General features: G+C 39.4%; 1 protein-coding gene across 1 annotated transcript in view; it reads left to right on the top strand.

Annotated features, from left to right (window-relative positions):
• Nucleotides 1-15,080, top strand: part of LOC129773408 (synaptogenesis protein syg-2-like) — a 177,709-nt gene that overhangs the window by 93,706 nt on the left and 68,923 nt on the right. The window contains exon 3 of the mRNA XM_055777006.1: nt 7,709-7,838. Within this exon, the coding sequence (XP_055632981.1) occupies nt 7,709-7,838 (130 nt within the window). The remainder of the gene's footprint in view (nt 1-7,708; nt 7,839-15,080) is intronic.

Here is a 15,080-nt window from a genome sequence, read left to right as displayed (position 1 = left end):
TTCGATGAACCGTGTATTGTTGATATTTTCGTCTCTTCCTTTTCAACGAAAATTATTTTTCAGAGAGAAAGAGATGTCAAAAATCTCTATCTCGGAAGTTTAACGAGAATGCTTTTTCGTCTCTCATTTGGTACTGAAAATAAGGAGCGAAAAATCAATGCTAACTTTACCAGAGATCGAAATGCTCGCCGATTTGAGACGAAAAACATCCATTTTCACCCACAGAGAAACATTGCTGAAAATATAGGAGGCGAGAGAATATTATACGCTCACTTCGATTCTCGCGAGAAACGCAGAGCCGATTTTTATTTTTCGGTGAGTTATGATTGCCGAAAAATGGTCTCGTTTTCAGTGACTCCTTGATGCCGATAATGGTTTTTCACGTCTTCAGTACAGCTGAAAACATGCGGCAATATTGGGTTTTATCGTGAAGTGAACATGAGATGGATTAATATTTGTACAATTCACATGCTGTTCAAATGCAGATCGTTTGGACGCTGCTCTAACAGACTAATGTTGGTAAAGTTAGCTTTGATTTTTCGCTCCATATTTTCAGTACCAAATGAGAGACGAAAAAGCATTCTCGTTGAACTTCCGAGATAGAGATTTTCGACATCCCTTTCTCTCTGAAAAAGAATTTTCGGTGAAAAGGAAGAGACGAAAATATCAACAATACACAGTTCATCGAAAACTAGATTGATTGAATAAATATTTATCGCGCAGCCGAGCGAGAATTTCGATCTCTGAACTTTACCAACATTAGTCTGTTAGAGCAGCGTCCAAACGATCTGCATTTGGACAGCGTGTGAATTGTACAAATATTAATCCATCTCATGTTCACTTCACGATGAAACCCAATATTGCCGCATGTTTTCAGCTGTGCTGAAGAAGTGAAAAACCATTATCGGCATCGAGGAGCCACTGAAAACGAAACCATTTTTCGGCAATCATAACTCACCGAAAAAAAAAATCGGCTTTGCGTTTCTCGCGAGAATCGAAGTGAGCGTATAATATTCTCTCGCCTCCTATATTTTCAGCTATGTTTCTCTGTGGGTGAAAATGGATGTTTTTCGTCTCAAATCGGCGAGCATTTCGATCTCAGGTTTCATTTGTATGACAGCCCCTCCCTAAGAGAAGGGGGAGGAGTATCTTACCATGATAGAATCATTTATTGCACCCTATTGCACCCATGTGGAGGTAATGCCAAATTTAGTTTCATTTGCTTGATTAATTCTCTAGTAATGTAGAAATTTGTATTTCATTTGTATGGCAGCCCCCTCCCCTTAGATATGAGGGAGGGGTCTCAAACTATCATGTAAACCTTCCCCGGCTCCAAAAACCCCTACATAATAATTTTCATGTCGATCGGTTCAGAAGTTTCCGAGTCCAAAGGAATCAGACAGACAGACAGAAATCCATTTTTTTATATATAGACTAGCTGATCCGACAAATTTCATCCCACCCAAAAAATTTTTTTTGTTATCAATATCTTCAAACATTCACGTTTTCTTACTATGAGCGAGTTCATGGGTCCGATCGCAGAACTGTTCATTGATTGATCTTCTATTCGACCCCATTGAATTTACCTTTTACTATAAAATTCGTAACAAAACTCATCATTATAATATAATTTTTTTTTTATTTTTTTTTTATTTATTTATTTATTTATTTCCATCTAGCTTGATGCCTTAATGAAATGTTTCATGATGAGGAAAAGCCCTTTCGAGTTAACGTACTCATGAGGGCATAAAAACCTCATATCTTTTCGTGTTTGAAAAACAATAAAATAACAATAAATTTACAATAAACGGTTAAGTTGAGCTAGAACATACATAAAAACATATTGCACATCAAGTGATCAAAAAATAAAATCAAACTATAAACAAAATAAAAAAATTCTTAGAACTAAGTCATTGTTGGCTTGAAACGTTATTCACAAAATCATGTTACCGGTAGAGTTAATATCTTCTGCTCAACAGTCTGCGCTGAAATATTGCCGCTGAAGTATTGAAGTCGAAATGCTCATAAACTTCGTTAAACCTTGCCGCCATAAATCTGATTGGGTCGTGTTGTCCATAACCTGCATTACGTGCATCAAGTAGTAGAAAGTCTCTTCGTCTTAGAACTCTCTCCGGTGCGTAAACGTTGAATTGTGACAATATTTCCGCTGCATCGGTTTCACCCAACAAAATTTTTGCAGCAAATACAGCTTGAGCGACAGATCTCCTACGTTCCAGTGTATCAAGTCCAAGCAGCCTACATCGATGTTCATACGGTGGTAAATTAACGGGATCTCTCCAAGGAAGGTTGCGTAGAGCATATCTCACGAACTTTCTTTGTACTGACTCGAATCTATTTATCCAGGTGTTATGATATGGACACCACACGATAGCATTTGAATCTAAAATCGAGCGTACAAGTGCACAATACAGTGATCGAAGGCAATGAGGATCGCGAAATTCGTTGGCTATTTTAAAAATGAAACCTAATTGTCTATTGGCTTTTGCGATGATTCCATCATAATGAAGGCGGAACGTGAGTCCTGAATCAAGGATAACTCCCAGGTCACGTATATGATTAACGCGTACAAGAGGTTGGCTGGAAATGTTGTAGTCGTAGGTAATCGGATTCAATTTCCGATGAAACGATATTACATTGCATTTCGAAATGCTTGTAGTTAATAAATTTTTGGAGCACCATTCTTCAAAAGTATCAATCCATTGTTGCAAGAGAAGACAATCTTCAATATTGTTTACTATTATGTATATCTTGACATCGTCTGCGTAGAAAAGGCGGCATCCTGGCGGTAGTAATTCCGATAATTCATTCATAAAAATTGAGAAAAGGAGTGGGCCTAAATTGCTTCCCTGTGGAACGCCGGATTTGTTGGAAAAATATTCTGACGATTCCGATCCAATTTTGACACATAGTCTGCGGTTTGTAAGGTATAATTCGAACCATTTGATGAGATCACTAGAGATTCCGAGTTTATTCAGTTTTAAAAGTAGTATCCTATGATCGACTCGGTCGAACGCTGCTTTGAGATCGGTATATATCACGTCAACTTGTGAACCGGCATCTAGACTACTTAAGCAAAATGAAGCGAACTGCACCATATTTGTGGAAACAGATCTTTTAGGGTAGAATCCATGTTGATCAACTGATATATAATTTTTACAGCTCTGGAACAATACATCATTAACAATTATCTCAAATACTTTCGAGCAAGCGCATAAAGAGGTGATGCCTCGATAATTTTCAACATTCTGCTTATCACCTTTTTTGTGGACGGGGAACATCACAGACAACTTCCAACTAAATGGAAATCTGCCTTCTTGAAGCGACATATTAAAAATCAGTGTTAATGGATGCACCAATGCGCTTGAACAACGTTTCAAAACGCAGGAGGGAATTCCATCCGGGCTAGATGATGTAGAGTATTTCATCTTGGCAATAGCAGATTCTACCTGTTCATGGGTAACAGTAATACCTGTCAGTTCACAGACATTGTTTGGTGTGTCTCTACAAGCAACATCTGCCTGTTCATCGGTAGCGATGGAGCAATTGAATGTGCTTTTGAAATGTGTAGCGAAAAACTCGCTTTTTTCAGAAGGGGATCGAGCTGATTCGGAATCCAGGAACATTTCTACCGGTAGTCCACTTTCTTTCCGTTTAGTGTTTACGAAATTCCAAAACCGCTTCGGATTACTCCGTAGGTTGTCTTGTGCACGAATAGTGTAACGTTTGTACAGATACCGGTTGTAAATTCGGTAATCGTTGCTGGCGCGTGCAAACTGTAGCTTATAGAAGGGACAACGAGTTCTACAATACTTCCGAAGTGTTCTCGACCTTGTACGTTTTAGGCATCGCAAACGTGCATTTCCCCAGGATGGCTTTTGAGATGGTCTGCGTGTAGGTACATTTTCTGCTAAAGCAGTGTTAACGATACATGAAAAAAGACTCACAGCCTGATCGATGTTGGTTGATTGTTCTAAAAACGTCCAATTTGTTTTGTGAAAAACTTCGCTCAGCGTGTTATAGTCAGCTTTTTGGTAGTTCAACTCGGGTTCGTTTGTATATTGCTCGAATACGGTTGGAATTGGAACTTCAAGCTCCACTGATAAGGCGGGATGGTCAGTGTCGATGGTAGTTAGCGGTTCTATAGCTTCTGATAACTGACATTGCCCTATTAGAGAATATGATATCAGTACTAGGTCGAGGAGTCGTTCATTTCTATTCAGGATTCTATTTATTTGCTTCAAGCCATTCAAACTGAAACCATCCAATAGTGCAGCACATGCAATAGAAGTATGTGATCTCATCACATCTACCGTTAGATAGTTTGAAGTGATGGGGGTCCATACAAGGCCAGGTTGGTTGTAATCCCCAATCAACAAAAATTAACCGGGCAAATGAACGCCGTCCGACGCTCGCTAACGGACCTAACCAAAAGGTCGTCTCCTATGTTTCCGGTGACGCTAATACATAAGTAGCAAAAAATTTTTAGATAACTGTAAATCTCGACATGTCATGCAATTTTAAGACATTTGGAATCAAAAATCCCTCTCAATTATACATGAATTCTACGATATATGTTGGACATTTTTTAAGTAGAGCTCTATTTATTTATTTATTTACACCCAGGTTTTTCTACGCGGGTTTTATTCGCGCGGTTTTCTACGAGGTTTTTTTAAGCGGATTTTCCAATTAACGCGGTTTTTTTTACGTAAAAAAAGACCAGTGCAGTATCACATCTCCCCCTCAGCTCACATTTTTCTCCTATGTTCCCTCAGAGGATATTACGGTAATTAGTGCTTGTAACGGAGTTTAGCGCTTATGAAGGAAATTAGTGCCGCACCTTATCACGATTCTTACGTGGATTTTAGGTGTTGGGTAACGGGTAGCTCACCGGACTGTGCAATGGGACGGGGTTTTTACGGGCAGCGATTCGTGAATGAATTTCCCTGTCTACTTAGCTCTGAACGATCCAACAGTGGAACTGCACGTGCATCGGCAGTAGAGTGTACAAATCACAAGGGAATCTTCTAGCAACAGCAGATGACCTCATTCCTGCGGAAAACCGAACCAGTAACCATCGAAATTGCAGGAAAACACTACGGGTTTTCGTAAGCGAGCAACACTCAACTTTTTACTTCCGTTCTTCGTAAGGATAGTCCCATTTGATATCTACCATTAGGTGACATGGTTTTTTAAAGTGGATTTTCCAATTAACGCGTTTTTTACGCGTTTTTTTACGAGGTACGTATCCCCCGCGTAAAAAAAAACCTGGGTGTACATTTACATCTATCAACAGGTTCAATTACAACCCAAATGATACAAAAATTATCTTAATCTATCTTACGCTATCGGTTACGGAGAAGGCGGCTTTTTATAGATTCTCTCGTTAAATTGAAGTCAATGAGTTCGATTTGAGCATTAAATACGCGAGCCATGCTTGCAACGGGCTCATGGTAGGCATAGTTAGTGCGCGATGTTGGAAGACGAAGAAAATCGTGATTGCGCAGATTTCTCCTTCTGTCATTGAAATAGTAGAGCAGAGTAGATTTAATTCCAAAAGCTTACAGCGATCTTCGTAGCTGGGGAGATTCTGAGGATCATTCCAGGGTTCTCTACGTAGAGCGAAGCGTACAAATTTGCGTTGGACGGACTCAATTCTTCGGATGCCGTTGTCGTAATAAGGAGCCGGATGAATACTCCTAGATCGGGCGAACCAGCGATCAGTGTAAAGCTTTGAGGCATTGTATGTCGGTGAAATGTTTGGTGATACGAAACGTAAAACCAAGAGCTTTTGATGCCTTGGAAACAACGTATGAAGTATGTTCTTGGAGCGTTAGTTTCGAATCTAAAATGATTCCTAGGTCCTTAATGTTTGTAGTTCTATCCAACGTCGATCCATGAAGCTCATAATCGAATCGTATCGTTGATCGTTTCCGAGAGAAGGAGATGACAGAGCACTTTGAAGCGTTGAGCGACATACGATTGGCTTCACACCAACTGGTAAAAATTGTTAATTGTCCTTGTAAAAACACTGCATCTTCGTAGTTCTCCACGCGCATAAAAAGTTTGAAGTCATCCGCATAAGAAAGCTTGAGATACAGTAGAAAATTAAATGTCCTAGGTGGCTTCCCTGTGGAACGCCCAATGTTACTTCGAATGGGGATGATATAAAGTCACTTATTTTCACACACATCGTACGACCGGTCAGATAAGGCTGCAGCCAGTGCAGCAACGAACCATTAAAGCCGATTCGATGCAATTTGGCAATCATGATCTGATGGTTAAGTTTATCGAAGGCCGCTGAAAAATCAGTGTATATTGCGTCGACTTGATATTTAGATTCAAGTGCTTTATATATAAATGACGTATATAGCATCATATTTGTTGAAGTTGAGCGTTTAGCGAAAAATTCATGTTGTTCTTCGACTATGTAACTTTTACATGCGTGTTGGATGAAATCGAGGACAATTACTTCGAAGAGTTTGGAAATGGCACATAAGCAAGCAATTCCACGGTAATTTTTGACAAGTTTCTTGCTCCCTTTCTTAAACACAAGAAAAACATTTTGATAGGATACAAAAAAATGATGTTTTTAGATGAAACGAATGGGAGTGCGAGTAAGATCGACATCCTGTCGGGGTAAAACAAGCAGCCTTTAGAGAAACGAATAAAAACTCGGTACAATAATTTCACAGAATTTTTTTATTGTAAAAGTGTTCCACGTGGTTTTTTTGTGGTTTTACCTACACCGTCTCACAAAACACTGAACAATGATCTAAAATGAATCAGGCTCAAAGTTTTCCAATTAAAGCACTTGAATTCCACTAGCAGAATATTTCAGACTTTTTCCTGTTCGATGACCGATTTTGTTTCTTTGTTTATGTTGACAGCAAAGCAACTTCCACAGCTGTACGGCGATTCTAAATATAAAACAATTACATGTGTGTACAGGGGATATCGAACAATTTGCTAAAAATTACTTCTAACTGGGAAAATCATGTCGGTTTTACTCTAATTTACGCTACTTGAAATCAAAGCAGGTCACAAAGATCGGAAGGTTGGGAACCTCTGTTGTAGCCGAAAGTCTGGACATCCGCAATCTGAACGAGCGATCGTGAGTTCAAATCGCAGGAACCTTAATCTTTGTATGTTATCAAAAAAGAACTCTTACTACGCAACACCTAATCGTGAAATAACGGGCAATTGTTATACAGAAGCTGAAATGCGGTGGAGAGGTGTAGAAATGGTGGAATAAAATGGTGGACCAGGTTGAAAAATCAAGATATTCTCAAAACCAAACCAGAATAAAATCATTGATGTTTTTTTTTATTTTGAAGCAAACTTTACTTTCGAATAAACCAAACAAAAATTGTGCTCTAATATTAGAACTGAATGTAATAAGAGGTGAAGGTTGGAAAATAAATTAAAATTGCTGCGTCAGTAATGGAAAATCCTAATTACAACCCAACAAATTTCGACATTAAAAATAGTTCAAATATTTGCACTAAAAAGCACGAGGTCTGCTTTGGTTTGTCTAGTGTTCCGACCAGCAGCTATCGTCGCACTTATCGTCTTCATTTCCAGCGGTGATTGAGATTTCGAAAACTCAATATCCTGTCCACAATGAAGCCCGGCGATTATCCACTCAACCGTGTATTTATTTTTCTTTCCCGTTTCCTCCCATTTCCAGTTAAAACAACCGATGTCGAAGCAATCGAAGACCACCAAGCGATCCTATACTGTCCACTTCTAGCGTCGAATCGCGATAAAATCAATATGGTGCTGTGGTTCCGTGACAACGCTGGCATTCCACTGTACAGGTAAGACATCGGGACAAGCGGGAGGGTGTACGGAATGTACGAAGCAAATATACTCGTACATCTTCCATATGTCTTATTGTGCATGCTCACGGTTGCCGTGCTCGGAACTAAATCCGAATGCAGCGCAAATTCCTTGCATATTAAATCGTTTCACCGACGTCAAAGAGGACGGCACAGACGTGTTTTTAGCGCATATTTTGTGAAGCAGCTGAGTCAGACGATGTCAGACGCCATCAACCTCCAGGAATGTCAATCGTAGGTGTACACGTTTCAGAATACCAGAATAGTGCCATTGCAGAATGCAGTCAGCCACTCAGTGTCCGCCCGTGTATCATCTGTTTCATCCGAAGAGATGCAATAAGGCACAGGATGAGACATTCGAAATTGAATTATATATCAATTTGCTCCAATAAAACAGTTTCGATATGATAGCTATGTGAAATTCAGTCTTGTAAATGTAACAAGAGAAACGAGAAGTTGCGAAGCAATATTTTGATAGTCACGTAAAATGAACATTCTGATAATCAGAAACATTCTGAAAGCACACAATCTGAAAATGCGACACTGTGTACGAGATTCACATTAAGAAAATGATTGCTATTTTATGGTGTAAAATGCAATCTATGTAACACTTTGAAATAACTTCCATCCGAAACAGAGGGAACCATAATTGCTCTTGCTTTTGCATTGTTTAGCCGTTCAAACCATTTTCAATGTAGACAACAAAACAACCTGCAAATAGACCGATCCCAACCTGGGAACCATCTCGTGCCTCGACTGGCACTAAGATACAACGGAGGAGAGCGCTCCGTGAATCCGCAGTGATGCAGAAGTTATTTTACACCCCATGAAATCCAACTGGAACGAAACCTGTATCGTATGATAGTGATGCTACCCTCCATACGGTGGATTGGTGCCGTTAATTCAAATGTGCGCACGAAATAAATTGGTCCGATCAATAACATATGGTCGTATAAATTTTCACCAAAAATTAATGGTTCACACCCTGCAAAAGACAGACGCTCGATAGCAGTACATTAGTTGCTTCCATTACAATCAACGAGTACATATTTTTGAGGTGCACAGCACACTCGGTACAGGTGTAACACGTCCCGCATTTCAGCTGCATAAAATACAGCAACTTGCTTCCGGGGGCTCGTGTTCTTTGCCACCGCAACCGATTGCGGTAAATTCCTGTATTAAAAGATTTATACACCGTACAGAATAATGAAAATACTTGCGGAACGTGCAGTTCCCGAAGAATCCAAAGTGAAGCTAGAAGAAATTAAAAACCGCATCCCTCGACTGTGGCAAAAGAACAGCTAGAATATTAATCTAAAGTGTGACAGACGCCAGTCACTATTCCGTCACATTTCGGATGGAAAAATATTCGAGTGGATGGATGGTAATTACATTTGTTTGATGTACCATCCTCTCTGCTATCCCAATATAATTCTCTGGGTAGCCAGCACCCCATATGAGTTTTTTTTTGTCACGAAAACACAGTTAAACTGTTTACGTTCATTAAATGTGATTATTTTTGAACAATTGGTTCAAACATCGTTATTTGTCTGGATGTGGAAAAGCGGATAACGATTCATTGTAACTCCATGAGTGTGTAATTATGTAATTGCAATGAATTGCTATCAGTTTTTCCATACCCGAACTGATGTCAATGTGTGAACCAATTGTTTAAAAAATGATCACCGGAGACTGATAGTTGGAGAGAGAAGGTTCTTATAGTAGAAAGTTCTCCTCTGTCCAACTGCTTACAGAACGACTATGCGACACCGAAGGCTATGAATTGTACGACGGTGAGTTGATAAGGCTGTGAATCCTGCATATACCTGGATTCTTGCAACTCACTGGGATTAACTACTCCGACTTTAAGACAGAGCTAGAATGCAAGCTCTTGAACTCTTGAAGATTTTCTAAAATGCGGGTAACATAAAAGAAGGGTGATAGAAGCTGACATGATAACCATCCAGAACATATTCAAGAAACTTCAGGTGGTACGTCTAATGCCGTATGCCGGATGGGTTATCAACAAGGTGGCTCGAATTGTCCACATACAACTGGCGCTTCAATGTGGTCTAATGGCAGACCTTGTACCGAAGTGTCAGTACCAACCTATATCTGTTTTAAAAAATGACCGTTCCAACCTGTACTGGGATCCCACTGATATCTCGATCCAACACAATCGGCTGGATATTATGGTTTTTGACCATAGCAATTGAAGAGTCAACATCATCGACGTCCTTATTCCGTTGAATCAAATTAGAGAGAGACCCACATTCACAAAATCTGTAAGTACCGACTACTGGTCGTGGAACTGTAGGATTTGTGAAGCTTAAGAGAGGGCCCAAGAATTGTTCGAAACGTTCTCTGCGGAACTGGAATTGTCTTGAACACAGTTTGGGGAGGGCTGAAGGTGTTAAGCATGGAGAAGGAATTGAACAGCATCCAAAAGTCGTTCATCATTGAAACCGGCGTGACTTTCGTTGCTTGGTCTTCTAGAAGCACGAACATACGCTCGAGTACGAGTTTTCCCATAAGTGACTGCGAATTTTCAAAATGTTGATTTCCACGAAAAACTACCCTATGCTAAATGTCAGCTCAATCAAAGCCTCAGTTTGGGTAGACTGTATACTTCGTAGTTGTTCCCTGTGGTCGAACCAGCGAAATTGCACTGAGAACACACTGAATGACGCGTGGGAGTAGCAAATCATTCTCATAGTGCAAGTGTCGGAACATCGAGCTTTAAATAGTCAATAACGACGCCCGCCACATCCTAACAGTCACCTGGGAAAGAAAAGGAATGTTAGTTTGATAATCGGCGCCCGAATGCCAGAAGGGTCGCCGCATGGAATCAAGATTCACTGTCGTGAGTAACGTGATTAGGAGTTAATCCATTTTTTGCAGCTTTTGGGACCTAATGGTTTTCCGTCTCAAAAGGCGATTTTGAACAACAACAAAAATATCTCCGAGATGGCAGTTGACGTTTGATGCAATCTAAAGACATTTGGCACCAACAAAGTCACAGGATGGTTGTGTCCGAAACATGACCACATAGTTGACGTGTGATTACGTTAGGCTATCTGTTGCATACTAATTTCGGACATGTTTGAAGAACTACATTAATAAACTGTTTGATAATAATTTGATGATACTGAAAAGGACCGTTCTGTTGGATTGTTAGGTATTGTTTGTTCTCTCCACCAGTGTTACAATCGAGCGATGACGGTCGAAGAATGATGATCAGTCGTTGGATGATGTATATAAGGATAATATATGCCGATGTAGAATAAGAAATGTTGATAAAAAGAAAAGTAAATCACGCTCACGAATTTAACGGAACGATGCGTAGAAGTTAATATTTTGCAGAAGAGCTGTGATTTGTTGTGAGTATCAAATGATGGTACTCACCCAAAGATAATCCACAAGTTTTTGTACTTCGATTATCTTTGGTGAGCATACCAAAGCCAGTTAAATAGCTTGAGAAGAATATTTTCACAACACTAGCATATGGTGGTATTCTACTTGACAGTAAAAAAATGAGTTCCTTGGTGAGTGCTCTGTTGCTGGAATGTAGGAATAGGGCGAAACTCGGAAGCCTAGTTGAATGGCATGTTAAAACATTTGAAAAAAGACGGGTGGGTAATGTCGGTTACATAACCGGAGTGACGTAGGACTATACAAAGGGGACAGCTTTTGCTAAATATATATTTCGAATATATTTTTATTATTTTCTTCTCCTACGTGAATACCTACTTATCTACCTGAAAAATGGATTAGTTTACTGTTTACTCTTTATGAACATGTTGGGGGTTCTGAAAAGAACCTTTGGTGTTGTGATTTAGCGTTTTTTTTTTACAAACTTGATTCTTGTTTTTTTTTTCTGAAGGCTTTGTACTTATTAAATGTTCAACGCCGGGCATCTTTCGGCGTATGCACATGTCGTACAATCAAAATGATGGCTGTGATAGGGAATGCATAGGTGGTCATCAGCTCATTCTCTATCATATATTTCACTATTGAGCACATTACCGTACCTTAAACTGTGGTTTCGGAGACGAATGAATTGTAAGATTTGTAGTCTCCGCAAATAAAGTAAACAAAAATGAAAAAGAACTGAGGTTTTGGAGACGAACTCTACGATCGGTCGAGAATTAAACGAGCTAGAAGCGTTCTGAAAAACCAACAGTAAATACAGGGACAGATGGCCTTCGGATTAAAGTCCTTTAAAATAAGAACAGAGCAGCAGGAAATACATAGCTCATCATGTTGCTCCTTAGTTAATTTTCTATACAATGCAGATGTTCAAAATAATTCAGTTCATATTATATATCATATTATGTCACTTTAGAATGCATTGGTATTGTGAATAACTTTTAATAACTCTTCTTTGAATTGTTTAATGGCCCTGAAAAGCGCCGTGTTTTACGGTTGCTGGTTTTGCCACCAAAGCAGTCTGTATAAACAAACTTTTTCCTTCTTCTACCTGCTGCCGTTTTGCGATTGCGTTTGCCACTCACTGAAACTAGTTGTTGCCACCGAACCGAATGTGCTCTGTTCTGTAGGCTGGTTTTCTCATTGTCGTGAGCAGCTTAGCAAGCCAACTCGAGCACTCCGGCGGCCGAAATTCTATAACCGCTATTAGGTATACTGGTGCTCCGGCACCAATCCGTTGATGCGATGTGATGTGAAACGATGCCATACAACCACACTGATTTACGGTTTGAAAAAGAATGATATATTTTTCAGCGGATCCGTGCCTTTTGTACTCTAGCGGTACACGCTCACAGGTTATAGACAAATCGGCAGACTCTGGCAAAGGGGCGAGTCCAACGAGACGAACGAATGAGCATTAAAAGGCAGCGATAGCAAAAAAATACATTCATTACGATTTGTTCGCTCGTTTTATTCACATGCAGGCTAAAAAGTGTCCTTTTCAGGATCACAAAATTATCTTCAATCTAAAGAGCTTATTGTTTTGTTATCACTCGATATCCCCATCTTGTTCGGCTAAACCTTTCTGTTTAGCGATTGCGTTTGCCACTCGCCACAGCTTTCACAGTTGGAAAATTTCTTCCCATCCAGCTTGTGACATATTGTACAGTAAATTACATGCAATGACACGTCGCATTACCACCACTCAGTGTCGGATTGGAGGTAATTTTAACCTGTAATTGAACATTTGCGATGACAGTGGTACAGTGTCGACTTTCAATGTGGGGTCATAATTTGGACCCCGAACTCTATGTTTACAAAAATGTCCAACTAAATATGTCGCATTACAGGTCCATCCAATTAGCTAAATGTCGAGATAAGTGTAAATTACTGTACTTTCAATCTAGAAGCAATTTAAGAATTGGTGAAAATCAATAAGCTCAGAACAACTGCCAAATTCACATACTCATCATATCCTGGCAAACAAATTATGAAAAAATCAATTTGTGTTTTATTATTATTTTGGATATTGTTTTAGAAATCATTGAACTGTATTTCCTAAACTCTTTTTTGGAAGGTTTAATGGCCCTGAAAAGCGCCTTGTTTTATGGAATGGTTCCAATTTAAAAACCTTAGTACTCGTGGTTTTGAAAAAAAACCATTTCGAACGCCCTCGATGCCGCCTTGTTCTGGATTTGCCACCAAAGCAGTTTGTATAAAGAACAAACTTTTGTGTTCTGCTACCTGCTACCATTTTGCGATTGCGTTTGCCACTCGCTGCAACTGCCTGTTGTTGTCTTGATGTCCACCGAACCAAATGTGTTCTGTTCTGAATGCGGGTTTTCTTATCGTCGCGAGCAGCTTTACCAGCCAACTCGATCACTTCGGCGGCCGAAAGTATATAAAGCCGGCTAGGTCAACTGGTGCACTGGTACTAACGCGTTCGGCCTAGCTACCCTTGCGGAGCAATTGGCGGATACACCTACGGGGAACTGCACACCTGCACAGTTCGAGTGGGATTTTGCCTTTCCCTTAACTGTGGCAACTGTGGAGTTTGCGTGAAGCATATATGATGGTGGATTGCCGCGAGAGATAAACACATTTCAATAACAAAATTATGACTAAAAATTACCTTTCCCGTTCAGAATATATATATATATATATATATATATATATATATATATATATATATATATATATATATATATATATATATATATATATATATATATATATATATATATATATATATATATATATATATATATATATATATATATATATATATATATATATATATATATACGTTACACCACAACCGACCGACCAAGGCGTCCCAGAAGTCAAGACGTCAGCAAAAGCCCAGCCGAGACCCATAGCAACAGACAGAGGCGTCAAAGTTACACCGCGCGTGTAAACCAACATTTGCCGACGCCGCGGAAATCAATCGAACGACGCGAACAAAGGTCGATCAGGTTCGAACCACCGACGGAAATAATGAGATCAGCAGATGTAGTCTATTTAAGCCTTGTAATACGATTATAGAATTTAGTCTTGAGCGTAGCCGAGTTGAATACGGGCATAAAGGTTTATGAACCGAATGTAAAGTGTTATAAACGAATAAAAAGGGTAATTAGAAATTAAATAAAAGTTTTTTTTAAACCGCGAGTTAAGTCACGGCATAATTGGCGCAGTCATTGGCCAAGTGGTACAACGAAGTGAGTAGTGTTTATAGAGCGGATATCTGGAAGCACCGCCACCGAGTTAAAGAGGAGAAGTTTACATCTACTGAAGAAACCAAACGAACAAGCGAGAGGACCCCCTGAGCGAAAATCAAGGACTCGCTGCCGTTAGGAAAACTAATCCCGCCACCTGGAACGAACGATCTACGAGGAAACCGATTCAACCTACCCAGACTCCAGGAGATGAAAGCAGTAATCTTCCTATTTTCATGCATCGTCATAATAAATTGCACAAAACTTAAAGATCTATCTCACAACAATGGTATAATTGCCATAAAATTAAAACAAGTCAGGATTAGGATAGGATTCGAGAGAATTATCCAAAAGATTAATATCCACTCTATCGAACATAATATCAATTACATTGAAAAAATCGCAGGAAATATTAAAGTTATAGACCACTTAAGAAGTACTTTAGATTTCAAAATACAAAACTCAAAAGGTAAATTGATGAGCTTGTATTCCCACAGAAGTAAAAGAGCATTAGTAAACGCATTAGGAACAGCAATAAAATTAATAGCAGGAAACCCTGATAATGACGATTTAGAAA

The sequence above is a fragment of the Toxorhynchites rutilus genome, chromosome 3 (genome assembly GCF_029784135.1).
Source record: "Toxorhynchites rutilus septentrionalis strain SRP chromosome 3, ASM2978413v1, whole genome shotgun sequence".
In the NCBI taxonomy this organism is placed as follows: Eukaryota; Metazoa; Arthropoda; class Insecta; order Diptera; family Culicidae; genus Toxorhynchites; species Toxorhynchites rutilus.
Note: the sequence above shows the minus strand (reverse complement) of the source record. Positions and strands in the feature narration are given on the sequence as shown.